The following is a 12093-nucleotide window of genomic DNA, read 5'->3' as shown; positions in this document are numbered from 1 at the left end:
TCGGGAAACTTATGAGATTTGCGCCCCCTCCTCCGTCTGGGAGTTGGGATTATCATTTGTTGCTCCTCGGTGCGAGCTTCTCACCTTTGACCTCTTCTGGTCTACATATATGACTTCTTGATCGCTACTTCTACAAACTCCTAAGTTTCAACAATGTTGCTCCGGTAAGAATAAGGCCCAGAGGTTGCAACAAGCTCTTATAACGACACACTGCCGGTGGATGCAGAAGAAAGACGATGTTGATTTCTTCAAGAACTTGCTTGCAATTTCTTTTTTTTTGTACAAAAAGTTCTTGTAAGGGATGGTTTTATTTAATATATAGCCTTGAACCTTTCCGCAACAAAAAAAAAACCCGCCTAACTGAACCAACATGTTCTTGAGGACCAAGCATTCTCTGGGCAGTTAGTGGAAGTGTTTGTACTCAGCCCCATGAGAGACCAAATTCCAAGTTTGAGAACGCGAGTGTGTTCTTTCAGTTTCGTTGATGTATCTGTTTATAACTAGGTGGCCATTATGAATTCATAAATTTTCAACCTCTTTCGATCTTCGATAGGCAATGTGCTATGAGCACACACCTGTATAGTGTTGGCGCCCGATTTCTAAAACGGGAAATAAAATAAGGTCTTGGATTTCCAGTGATGAACGAAGATCCAGGTTTTGGTGTCGGTACACTCATTTGACTCCCTAGCATCCGGATCCGTCTAGCACGGTGCACCAGTTTGCTCACAACATCATGTCCATGGACATGGGCTTGTTGAGCGAAGGCGTTCTCGGGGGTGTGGAGATGTTGGATGGTGGATAGGGCAGATGATGGCTTTGGGAATCTACCATTCGTTCATGAGATTTGGTATACTTCTTTTCAAGACTGTTTTGGACATGTTCTTTATCTTTACCGCTTAGATCCACAACCTAGTATATGCATCATTTCTTTATTAAAAGATGTTGTTTGGAGCTTGACTTTTAGGGTGAGAACCCTTCATATGACCTTTGGTGGCCAGACAAATATTAATATTTGATTTCTTAAATGCATTGTCTTGGATTATAGATTTGACGCACCAATGTTCCACGTCAATAGCTTAATGAACGTTTGATAGCTCTGCTCGTTAAGCTTGTAGTTTTTTTCTTAATAAACATAGCTAATCACTATTTTCACTCGTTAAGCTTAACAAGCCTAACGAATGAGCTAAAAGTTTCACAAACAGCTCGTTAAGCTTAACAAACCTAACGAACGAGCTAACAAGTTTCACGAACAACTCATTAAGCTCATTTATTAGTACAACATGAAACATATTTTTGTCTCATGTGACAATATTTCGATGGCACTTCAGTCCATCTATTTAATCTAATCGACCCATGGAAGGCATCAAACTAGGCGCCCCGTCCGTAGCCACCATATTGCTTCGTAATAATCATATAGGCCATAACACATCATAGCCTATTGAAAAACAATAGAGCACTTTTGAGCTCAACAAACTTTAACTGAACGGAACCTACCAGGGTTTTTTGCTTGTTAAGCTTAACGAATCGAGCCTAACGAGCATGAGCTCAACGAGTCGGCCTTAATGATCCGAACAGCTCGTCAACCCACCGCTACAAAAGCAAATTACTCTTCACCTAGGTAGCTAGCTAGCCATGCTCTGAAACTCTCACCTCCAGAATAAGAAGATTTCAACATCTGAAATATCACCAAATTACGGTTTCTTGGGTGAGACGATGGACCACAACCCTTGCGAGGAAAATCATACATCTACTCTCATCTAGTCTTTCGTCCACTAGTACACCTGGCGCAGTTCGGGCAGTGCAGGTGTGGACGCCCCAAACCAAGATTGTCCAAGGGGGGGACAAACCCTGACTAGCCGAAGACTGCCTAAGCAGCTCGAGATCGCGTCTCCTTGAAATGAAAATCAGCTTGCTTCCGACCATGGACGGCATTTTTCAAAGTGGACCAGCCGGCCGGTGGCAAGGGCTACTTTTCAACGCCGGTTCGCTAGCTAGGCTCCGAAGCTCTTCTATAAAACCCAGCGTTGCTCGCATTGTTCTCTTGCCAGTTGCCACCTTTGGTTGGTTAATCGTGTCTGCTCCTCCAGCTCTATAGACACACTCCGGAGCTCCATTGCTTCTTGCCTTGCCTCCTAGAGCTGCCTACCTCTTGCTGCTGCTAGCAATAGAACCTCGCACCAAGAGGCTCTCTCTGACTACTAGTCCAACGTTTCTGCTCCAACATCGATCGATCATGCCGACCAACATGATCTCCAAGTATATATTTACTGCATATGATCGCTTGCGTGCATGAAACGGATCGACCTTGATTTGATCATGTGTGTAATTGCTGTTTCTGTTGTTCCGTTTGATCATCCAAGCAGGGTGCTTGAGAAGCAGGCTGGCCTTCCGCTGGATGTTGCACCTCCTGCAAAGAAGGGACCAGGTACTTGTTACGTACTGTGTTTATTTGTTTTTCCTTTTGGCAGTACGTACGTAGGCGCGCTCTCTGTTTATTTTATTTATGCACGCGGCATGGTTTCTTTTCTTTGATCCTTGTAGCATCAGTAGTATTCGTACCATCTCCGACCCCTAATGTTTGGCCCTCTCTGAATTTGTGCGTCCTAATAATCCAGCTTCTCGGACGAGCGTGCTTCGCAATCCAAACATGGAGAAGCTTCAGAACAGCTACTTGTTCGCGGAGGTACAGAAGATTCAGGGATTTCACTGCCATTTCAGCATGCATGTTCCTCACTAACTAACTAACCAATTAATATGGCATCATTTGGTTATGTGGTTCAGATTAGCATGAGGCGCGAAGCACACCAGAAGAAGTACCCAGAGGCCAAGGTCATCAGCTTGGGCATCGGCGACACAACCCAACCCATACCAAGCATCGTCACATCGGCTATGGCCGAGGTATAATGCTGTTTTCACTTGGTTCTGATTTCCTTTTTTTCTTACTCTTGAACATATATATAGTTATATACGCATGGAAATTGAGCCACATGATATCGACGTTCCATCCGTTTTATGCTTCTATAGCAGAAAATGGTACCACATCAAATGTGCGCGAGATACTCCCTCACATATTTCTTATCGTGATCTCATCATAACTTCCCCACAGTGCGAGGCTGCTAGCCAAATACAACACGGGAGTTCGGTCTATTTCATGCATATGTGCAAATGCCCAGTAACTGCACAGACATTTCTGATGATCTATATGTATGTATAACAGTATAAGACACGTATATATATACAAACGGAATGGTTGGCGTAATATATACATGAACGTGGTTAATTCATGGCACTGCAACGGCCAAGATGCCTCACCAACTACACTAATTAATTAACTACAAGTCACTGACAAGAATATATTGTCGATCCTTCCTCTACATCTCATCGATATGGACTTACACCGGTACACGTGCATAGAAGAACTTTCTCCGATCCCAAGCAAAGAAGAGAAGGAGACCACGTGTCGTTACACGTCGTCGTCTGTGATGTCCGGCTAGCTAGTGCAATCGTGCCTAGATTCTTAAGCTCCATCATGCCACCACATCAAATTTGACTTGTCAGACCCTTATCTCACGGTCTCTTTACATGCTACTCTACAACATTTTTTGCATGCCTACCATCACGTACGCAAACTTTCTTTCTTTGTCAATCGTGTCTGAATCTTTTCCTCATCTGTGCTGCCACAACCCCCTAAATCTGGGCAGTACTACAAAGTGGGTAAGAGAAGATTATTTAGGGGGGGTACTTACTTCCATCATCGTTCTCGGATTGGCTACGGGAGATAGATGACGGTAGGATAAGGTGTCCCACACTGCATGTGCATGGTTGCTTTATTAATTTGACCCTACATGTGATACTAGTCTATGGTAAGGCAATTTGTGATCGCTCTATGCCTGCACATATTTGTTGTACTACATCTGCACCTGGCCAACCCGCCCAATCCTCGAATAAGTACACTAACAGTGTTTCCGAATCTCGTACTCCATTATTCGTTTCATAATGTAATGCATATATATTTTTCTGAAAGACTGTGGTGATAGAAATGGTAATAAAATTCCATGGCTAGCTTACACATTTTTCTCCGATTTTTTTTGCAGTACGCGCATGCGTTATCAACTCCTGAAGGGTACCAAGGCTATGGGCCGGAGCAAGGCCAGCAGGTAATCTGCTGCCGTAACGTACTCTTGATTGAAGAAAAGGTTCACCAAAACAAGAGATAATTAACCAACACATGCGTGCATGCATGCAGTCGCTGAGGAAGGCCATTGCTGACGTGGTATACCCAAACATGGGGATACGAGACACCGAGGTGTTCATCTCCGACGGGGCACAGTGCGACATTGCCCGCCTTCAGGTTCAGCAAAACTACCACCAGCACTACTGGCTTCCACACGGCCGGACGTGGTTTCAGTGATGGCTAGCTATATGTAAATCTCATCTTTGTTTCTCCTTGTGCAGATGATGTTCGGGCGGGACGTGACCATCGCCGTCCAGGACCCCACCTTCCCGGGGTACGTGGACAACGGCGTGATCATGGGGCAGACGGGGGCGGCGGCGGCGGACGAGGAGTCCGGCGGCAGGTACGCCGGGATCGAGTACATGCGGTGCGCGCCGGAGAACGGCTTCTTCCCGGACCTGTCGCGCGTGCGCCGCACCGACATCATCTTCTTCTGCTCGCCCAACAACCCCACGGGCCACGCGGCGTCGCGCGGCCAGCTGCGGCAGCTCGTCGACTTCGCGCGCCGCAACGGCTCCATCATCGTCTTCGACTCCGCCTACGCCTCCTACGTCTCCCCCGGCGGCGACGGCGGCGAGGACGACGACAAGCACAGCAAGCCCCGGTCCATCTACGAGGTGCCCGGCGCGCGGGAGGTGGCCATCGAGATCTCCTCCTTCTCCAAGTTCGCCGGGTTCACGGGCGTGCGGCTCGGCTGGGCCGTCGTCCCCGACGAGCTGCTCTACGCCGACGGCACCCGCGTGGCCCGGGACTTCGACCGCGTGGTCACCACCTGCTTCAACGGCGCCTCCAGCGTGGCGCAGGCGGGCGGGCTGGCGTGCCTGGCGACGGCGGAGGGCCGCGACGCCGTGGCGCACGTGGTGGCCGGGTACAAGGAGAACGCGCGGGTGCTGGTGGCCACCTTCCAGGCGCTGGGCAAGGAGGTGCACGGCGGCGACGACTCGCCCTACGTCTGGGTGCGCCTCTTCCCCGGCCGCCGCTCGTGGGACGTCTTCGCCGAGATCCTCGAGAAGACGCACGTCATCACCGTCCCCGGCAGCGGCTTCGGCCCCGGCGGCGAGGGCTTCGTCAGGGTCAGCGCCTTCAACAGCAAGGACAGGCTCGTCGAGGCATGCGCCAGGCTCACCACCTTCCTCGCCTAACATACGCCGACGCGTAAGCAGTTTATATGTATACTGGCTCCATGTATACGTGCTGGACAATCATTTATGTATGCTCTAAAGCTCATTGGAGTATATATATATGGAACAATAATGGCAACATTTATATAGTCTAAAAAGCGCACTCATCTTCTCAAAGAGTGTGTGTGTTTACAGTTTACGCTTACATATACTCATACACGAATCCCTCAAAAGAAAAATACATAAACTGGTACGCGAAGCAAGCAGGCAATGCAAGTATACAGACATATAGATTGTCTTCAGACCCACGACCAACACCTCAAGGCACCTTATCTTATTTCGATCGGGCACACAAACATCATTTCGTGTCTTCGTTTTCAATTTCACTTTCCTCTTCGCTTTCTTCATCCCCGCTGAGGTCCAAGTGGTTCATGTTCTCTTCCAGAGGGGGCAAGCCATCGTCAGATTCAGAATCTGATCCTGCGTGTGATTTATCTGCCACTGTGATGCACAATATAATAATGAGGGAAAAAGTCAATATCGGCAGAACCCGATCTTAGTACGATAGCTGTCGAAAAAAAATTCAAATGCTCTGAGAGACTGAGATGTGATGTGATTATTACCGTTTACAGGTGACTTTGGAACACTCGATGCACTTGCCAGCCACGAGTTCTGCACATTGATTATCTCAGTGCCATTTTCACACTTGGAGTATGCTTTGAGCAGATCCCTGCATATTGTTACAAGGAAAATAATGTGAAAACATGACCTAATACATTACGTAAATGAAACATGTTCTGTGTGAAGAATCCAAGCAAGATAATGTAAAGGCAGTTAGTGCACAATTTGGGTATTGCATTCAAACTAAGATGATTGAACGATGGATAAACTAAAATATGCATCAAATGTGCCCTATCGTGGCACCATCACTGATTGTTAGTGATTAGGTCAGCAGTTTTGCGTGTATAGCCAGAAATTAATTTGCTTCATCTATGTAATAACAGTCAATGGGTTTTGCGTCTTGCAGGACAATGGTACATTCAACTATCTCATTGTTTACACTACCCACAAATGAGTAGAATGGTGTACACAGTCTAAAATTCACTACAAACCTACATGTAATATGAAATAAAAATTAGTGAACTGACCTGTTAAGTGATAAGAATGAGTGACCCCACTTGAATTTTGCAAGCAGCAGTTCTCCTGTCTCTTCCTCCCCACTGCCAAAATATAGTTATAACATAAGCTGAAACCATGGCAGAAAATAACTACTCTCTCCAATTTAGTACAATTTTGTACTAAATCAGCAACAATTAATATGGATCAAAGGGAGTAGCACTATCCTGAAATATGAATTCACAAGCTGGATATGTCACACTATAAATTCAGACCTACAGTTTAGCTGAACCGTTAGGAGAAAAAATAGGCACTAAACTAGTTCGTCAACAACAAAATGCTCAAACTACTACATCTCTAAAGCCTAGAAGTAATATCATAGCTCAAAGCCTGAAAGCACCAAATGATAGATTTTTTTTAATCTACACCAATAGCTTAACAAACACTTTTGATAAGTGAGGCTAGAAAATTTACCATATTATGAGGGCTGCTGATAAAGCTTCCACACAGGAAAGCTGACATGGCCGGCCATAATTCACAGGGTTTGCTGCTACCAACCATGGCACTGAAAACAGTAGAATAAAACGTACAATTTAATGAATCCACACCGATTTACAGGAGGCAAAGCCTTGCGACAGGAACTAATTACTGACCTAATTTAGGTAAACAGAAACACGGTAAAAAAAAGATCTTTCTGTGAAAGCATGCCAAAGTTATGTTCTACTCGTAAAATCTAAACTGGAAGAGCAGGGAGAGTCTGGAACTTTGACCTAAAGGAATGCACGGCCCAATGAAATTTTTAGAAATAATAACTAGTTTGAAGTCAGGAGTCTTTTATGGAGCCATCTTAACGGTATGTTATGTGCAGTTCACGCAAAACAGGTATGAGAAAATAATCCCACATTTCTAAATCAAAATGGACACCAATGATGCACCTCCTTAGTGGATTTACTTAAATACGGTGATCTTACAGAGACGAGGAGCACCACAACGGAGTTTCACAAAAGGGACATCATCTAAACGTGCCCAAGAACAATCAACCACAGCCAATCCTTTTCGTTGCACGATAGGATGATCTTCCTTTGACACACAATGTGTCCCAACAGGGCTGAAAGCAAAAGAAGGAAAACAATCAGCTGGAGAAAATATGCATCTCAAAGACCAAGTTTACATGAGCAATTTTAGCTTGTTTTATAAAATTTTACAGGACTACCAAACTGAGAGAAATCACAAAAATTAGCGTCACAGTTTCACAGTAACCAACGTTTTACAAATTTATACAGGATAACCAAACTGCGAAATCACAAGGCTAAGCTTCAAAGAGTAGCACATGATTCCTTCTATCACATATCTTATACATTACCTGAGAACAACACCACCAAAACCATTAGTAACTCGCAACTCCTGCAAGACAAACAACAAACTTATTAGAGAAAATTGCCACTTCTTTGAAGTGCGAAGAGTTTAACCAAAAGCATGTCATAAGAGTACAATTTACCAAAAGCCTAGAAGAATCAGCTTGATGACTCCATATAAATGTGCATGCAGTATGTGTAGTTTACTTTTTCTTATTTTCCATTTTAGCATGTACCTTGGTTTTGAGAGAAGGGAAAGGGTTTTGGATTTTAGACGTTGTGAACCAAGTGGTGCCTTACCTTTAACAGCCCAAATCTTGAAAGCTTACGACCAGTGCATCTTTTAGCATCGCATTGCCCAAAGTCCTATAAATAAACACAAGATCTTACACACACTATCAAATAAGCAGCATAATAACAATTTTAAGGGCCAGTTCTTTTGGCAGCTTAAAAAATAAGTCGCCTCCTCCCTTTTTCCATAAGCCGCCTCTTATATTCACTAAACTAGTTATGGGATAACCAATTTAGAAGTCTGAAGAAACTTAAAGGGCGGCTTATTTTTAAAGCTGGGGAGAGGCAGCTTATTTTTTAAGCCACCCAAAAGAACTAGCCCCAAACATCATACCTACCCACATTGCAAGCTGAATTTTTGGGCTATTAGATTCCTCTTCGGCGTTGTCTGAAAAATCAAAATATCATAATCAATAGTTCAACACTAAGATTTCAGGAATGTTGTAAACTGTAAAGCAATTTCATGAAGCTCATAAGTCCCAATATGGATGTGACAGCGGCATACATTGTTATATAACTGCAAAGTTGCATTCGATAAGTAGTACTATAATTTATGAGCTATTAAATTCATATAAATTGTAACCTATGAAATAACTCTAGTCAATAAATGAATGGGAATTCAGATGGTGAGTGCCCACTCACCCTAGGTGACCGTACCAGCAAACAATAAGGGTGTGTTTGGTTTCAGTCACCAACTGGAATGGCATGGGTCTGACCTGCACCTAGGACTCGTTCCTGTGTTTAGTACGTAACTGGAATGGAACCAGGTCGTCCCCACCGAGCGAATATTCACCCCAGATCCCTAACGCGGTCGTTCCTCCAAATCGGTGGAACCACGTGGAACCGGCCTCTCGCACTCGTGTCTCTCCACCCTTCTCACCAACTCACCCAGCCCACGGCTCACCACTCTCTCTCTCTCTCCCTCAATGGCCATGGCGGCCCGGAGGTCGATTTGTGCTTGTCCCATGCACCTCCATTGCTCTCACCGCAGCCCTCACTCTCGCCGCACCACAGGGCATCTAGCAGCAGCCCCTTCTTCACTAGTAGCGGTTGAGACGTGCGGATCCGCCTCTCCTTCAAGGGTGTAGAGACAGAGTGGTGAGCCGCGGGTTGGGTGAGTTGGTGATGACATTGACCAAGGATTTAGCGCGTTCCTACGCCTCCGCGATCTAACCGAAGATCTGGCGGCAGTGGAGGCCACGGTGCGGGTTGCTGCGAAGGAACTGAGCAAGATGTTCCGGGCTGAGCTATAAAGATCATTCAGCGATCTGCATCTGAAGTTCAGTGAATTGTACATAAGCACAAGCATACATGAGGCATCACAGTGATGGCCGTATGCGGTGTGCTGAATTCCTTGAACCGCTTGCAAACTTTTACTGTGAAATGCTATTGGGCGATAGTGGTTTTGCATCTTGGAAAAGTTCTATTAATAGGAGCATTTTTCTGAGTCCAAGAGAGTGGGCAATACTAAGCTGAATTTCATAAGCATCTTGATCAGAACTTTGGATGAAATATTCAGGAATTTCCCTCAATGTGATGGCTTATGCACTCTGATAAGCAAAAGCATGCAAGTGGTGAGACGAACAAATCCATTCCATTCCATTTCTCAAACCAAACACCAAAATCTAACCATTCCATTCCTCCGAATTACCACCACCAAACACAAAGACGGAACCAACCCATTTAGTGGAATGAAACATTTTTTTTTTAATTTTCAAACGAGGGGGGGGGGGGGGGGGTTCCGCCACCTGTATATTAATCAGAGGGCAAACGCCCAGATGATTACAGGCGCACATGAGGCACCATGAAGAGTTTTACATCAAGGTTCAGAGAGAGCGATGGGGGGGGGGGGTAGTGACAGCCCCCATCAACCAGACAACGCTGAGAGCGCATCTAGCCAAATATCAACATGGGACCGACAGTTTTCTCGCAGCCGGACACGCCACAATAGCGCATCCTCAAGGCAACAACTGAGCGCTCAAGCAAGGGAACACGACATCGTTCCGGTGTTTCCATAATTGCCAGCAGCATAGCATGGCGAACCCGCCCGCAGACTGTACCACGGAGCCAGCAGATTCCGCCAGAGATCCCAGACCGTCAACGGACATGGCAGCGACGGAGATGCCAATCCCCCTCCAGAACGCATTAGCAAAAGGGCAGGAGAAGATCAGGTGATCCGCGCACTCCAACGTCTCCGAGCAGATGGGGCACCCAACGGCGTCCGCAACTACAATGTTTTTCCTCAACAACACGTCCAGCGTGTTGAATTGGCTTTGCACCAGGAACCAACAGAAAAACTTCACCCGCGATGGTGCTCGGGCTCCCCAGACGAGCGCCGCGTAGGGAGTGCCCACGCCTCCGAACCGAAGCATTTTGTAGATCGAGCTAGCAGAAAGCCGACACCGGGTCGCGGCGACATGGACAAGCGTCCACTCGTCACCGCCCACCCTGACAGTGGCTATCGCCAGGATCTCCAAGACAGCAGCCAGCTCGCGCTCCCCCACGCGTGTGAGTCGCGGGACGAGGAAACTGTGCAGACCCTCGGCCCACACTTGCTACACCGTCACCTCGGGGGCCGTGGAGTGCGAGAAGAGAGCCGGGAAGACCATCGCGAGAGCCCCGCACGGCAGCCAGCGGTCGGCCCAAAACGAGACAGTGCGCCCGTCCCCGCGTCAACAGTGGTGAGAGCGCGGTACAACGGGATCAGCCGAGCCAAGACACCCCCCCCCCCTCTGCTCGCCCAGCGCACGGTCACCACGCGGCAGAAGAGAGTGACCGTCCGCGACAGCCCAGACCCAGGCTGCCCACCTTGATCGGGGGGCAGAGTGCAGACGGTGGATCATTTTCAACAGAAGGCTTTCATTCTGGGCCGCCAGGTTTCGGACTCCCAATCCACCTTCAGCCTTAGCACGACACACACGATCCCAAGCCACCCGGCATTGCGCACCGGAAGCCCTTTCCGCCACATTCCACAGGAAAGCGCGCCTCAAGGCGTCCAGCTCCCGAAGCAGAGCCGGCGACAGAAGCAGAGCAGCCATGGCATAAGTGGGTAAGGCGTCCAGCAGGAATGGAACAATGACATTCCATTCCACTTCGTTCCCAAATCAAACACACCCTAACTCACTGCATGCTAACGACACTTTATGGGCGGTATATTTTCATGCACATATATCTCAATCCCACATAGCAATTTATCAATCATATGCCCGTTTAGAGCAAGAGATATATCCCTAAACAAGAAGGAAATTCCAGGGAACTTGTACCTTCCTGCCTTGGAAGTGATGTCCCAGGAGCATCATCGCTGAAATTGAAGATAAAAGAACGTTATATACTGCCGTTTGTAAAAATAAAAGATGCTGGCATCACAATCCAAATTCGCAATTCCAACTGAAGCATACATTTCATCCTCTCTGCATCACTGGGATCAGGTAAACACGAGTAAAACCTAGCCTGACTGCAAAATCCACGGCCCAAAAAATTCAAGCAAAATCCTACAGGCCCTTAAGCAGAGACCTAGAGAAAGGCAGAACTGTTTGGACTGGAAACTAACTAAGCGTTCGGAGGAAGTGGAGTTACCACGAGGCTTCTTGCTTGGTGCGGCGCGAAGAGGAGGAGGAGGACGACGAGGATCCACGCCCGCGCCTATTGCGGTGGTACCCCATCCTCGAAGACTTGCCAGCGGCGAACACCTCTTCCGGCGGCTGCGGCGGCGGCGGCGTTGTTTGGCTCGGGAGAGGAAGCCCTGAGAATACTTCTTCGGTGGAGCCCACGTATAGCCTCTGCAAATGGGGCCCCTAACGAAGTTGGTCCGGGCCTACCAAATTGACCGTGAAGGTTGGGCTGTGAGCCCAACTTAGCAGGCCGCGGTTCTCCAGCCCATTCCATCGACGAGGTCACGAGGCCAGAGACAGAGACCACTCTCGACAGAAGAAAGAAATGGGGGAATCTGGACCGTCGAAGGCACCCGCATCCGGCC

At 47.3% G+C, this 12093-nt stretch overlaps 2 protein-coding genes across 2 annotated transcripts; one reads left to right on the top strand and one right to left on the bottom strand.

The window, feature by feature from the left end:
• Positions 1–2013: 2013 nt before the first annotated feature.
• On the top strand, positions 2014–5594 carry LOC123449441 (aminotransferase ALD1 homolog). The gene is made up of 7 exons (XM_045126672.1): positions 2014–2256; positions 2364–2425; positions 2616–2683; positions 2782–2898; positions 4095–4157; positions 4247–4351; positions 4456–5594. Exons 1-7 carry the CDS (start codon positions 2234–2236, stop codon positions 5374–5376), a joined length of 1359 nt encoding a protein of 452 aa, XP_044982607.1. The 5' UTR covers positions 2014–2233; the 3' UTR covers positions 5377–5594.
• Positions 5476–11880, bottom strand: LOC123449442 (18S rRNA aminocarboxypropyltransferase). Its single transcript, XM_045126673.1, has 10 exons — positions 11694–11880; positions 11381–11418; positions 8456–8505; positions 8127–8192; positions 7835–7875; positions 7443–7579; positions 6946–7036; positions 6504–6575; positions 5979–6085; positions 5476–5856 (listed from the first exon to the last, which is right to left on the bottom strand). The coding sequence occupies exons 1-10, from the start codon at positions 11777–11779 to the stop codon at positions 5714–5716; spliced, it is 831 nt and encodes a 276-aa protein (XP_044982608.1). The 5' UTR covers positions 11780–11880; the 3' UTR covers positions 5476–5713.
• Positions 11881–12093: the final 213 nt, after the last annotated feature.

This window comes from Hordeum vulgare, chromosome 4H (genome assembly GCF_904849725.1).
Source record: "Hordeum vulgare subsp. vulgare chromosome 4H, MorexV3_pseudomolecules_assembly, whole genome shotgun sequence".
Taxonomy (NCBI): domain Eukaryota; kingdom Viridiplantae; phylum Streptophyta; class Magnoliopsida; order Poales; family Poaceae; genus Hordeum; species Hordeum vulgare.
This window is presented reverse-complemented; position numbering and strand designations above follow the sequence as displayed.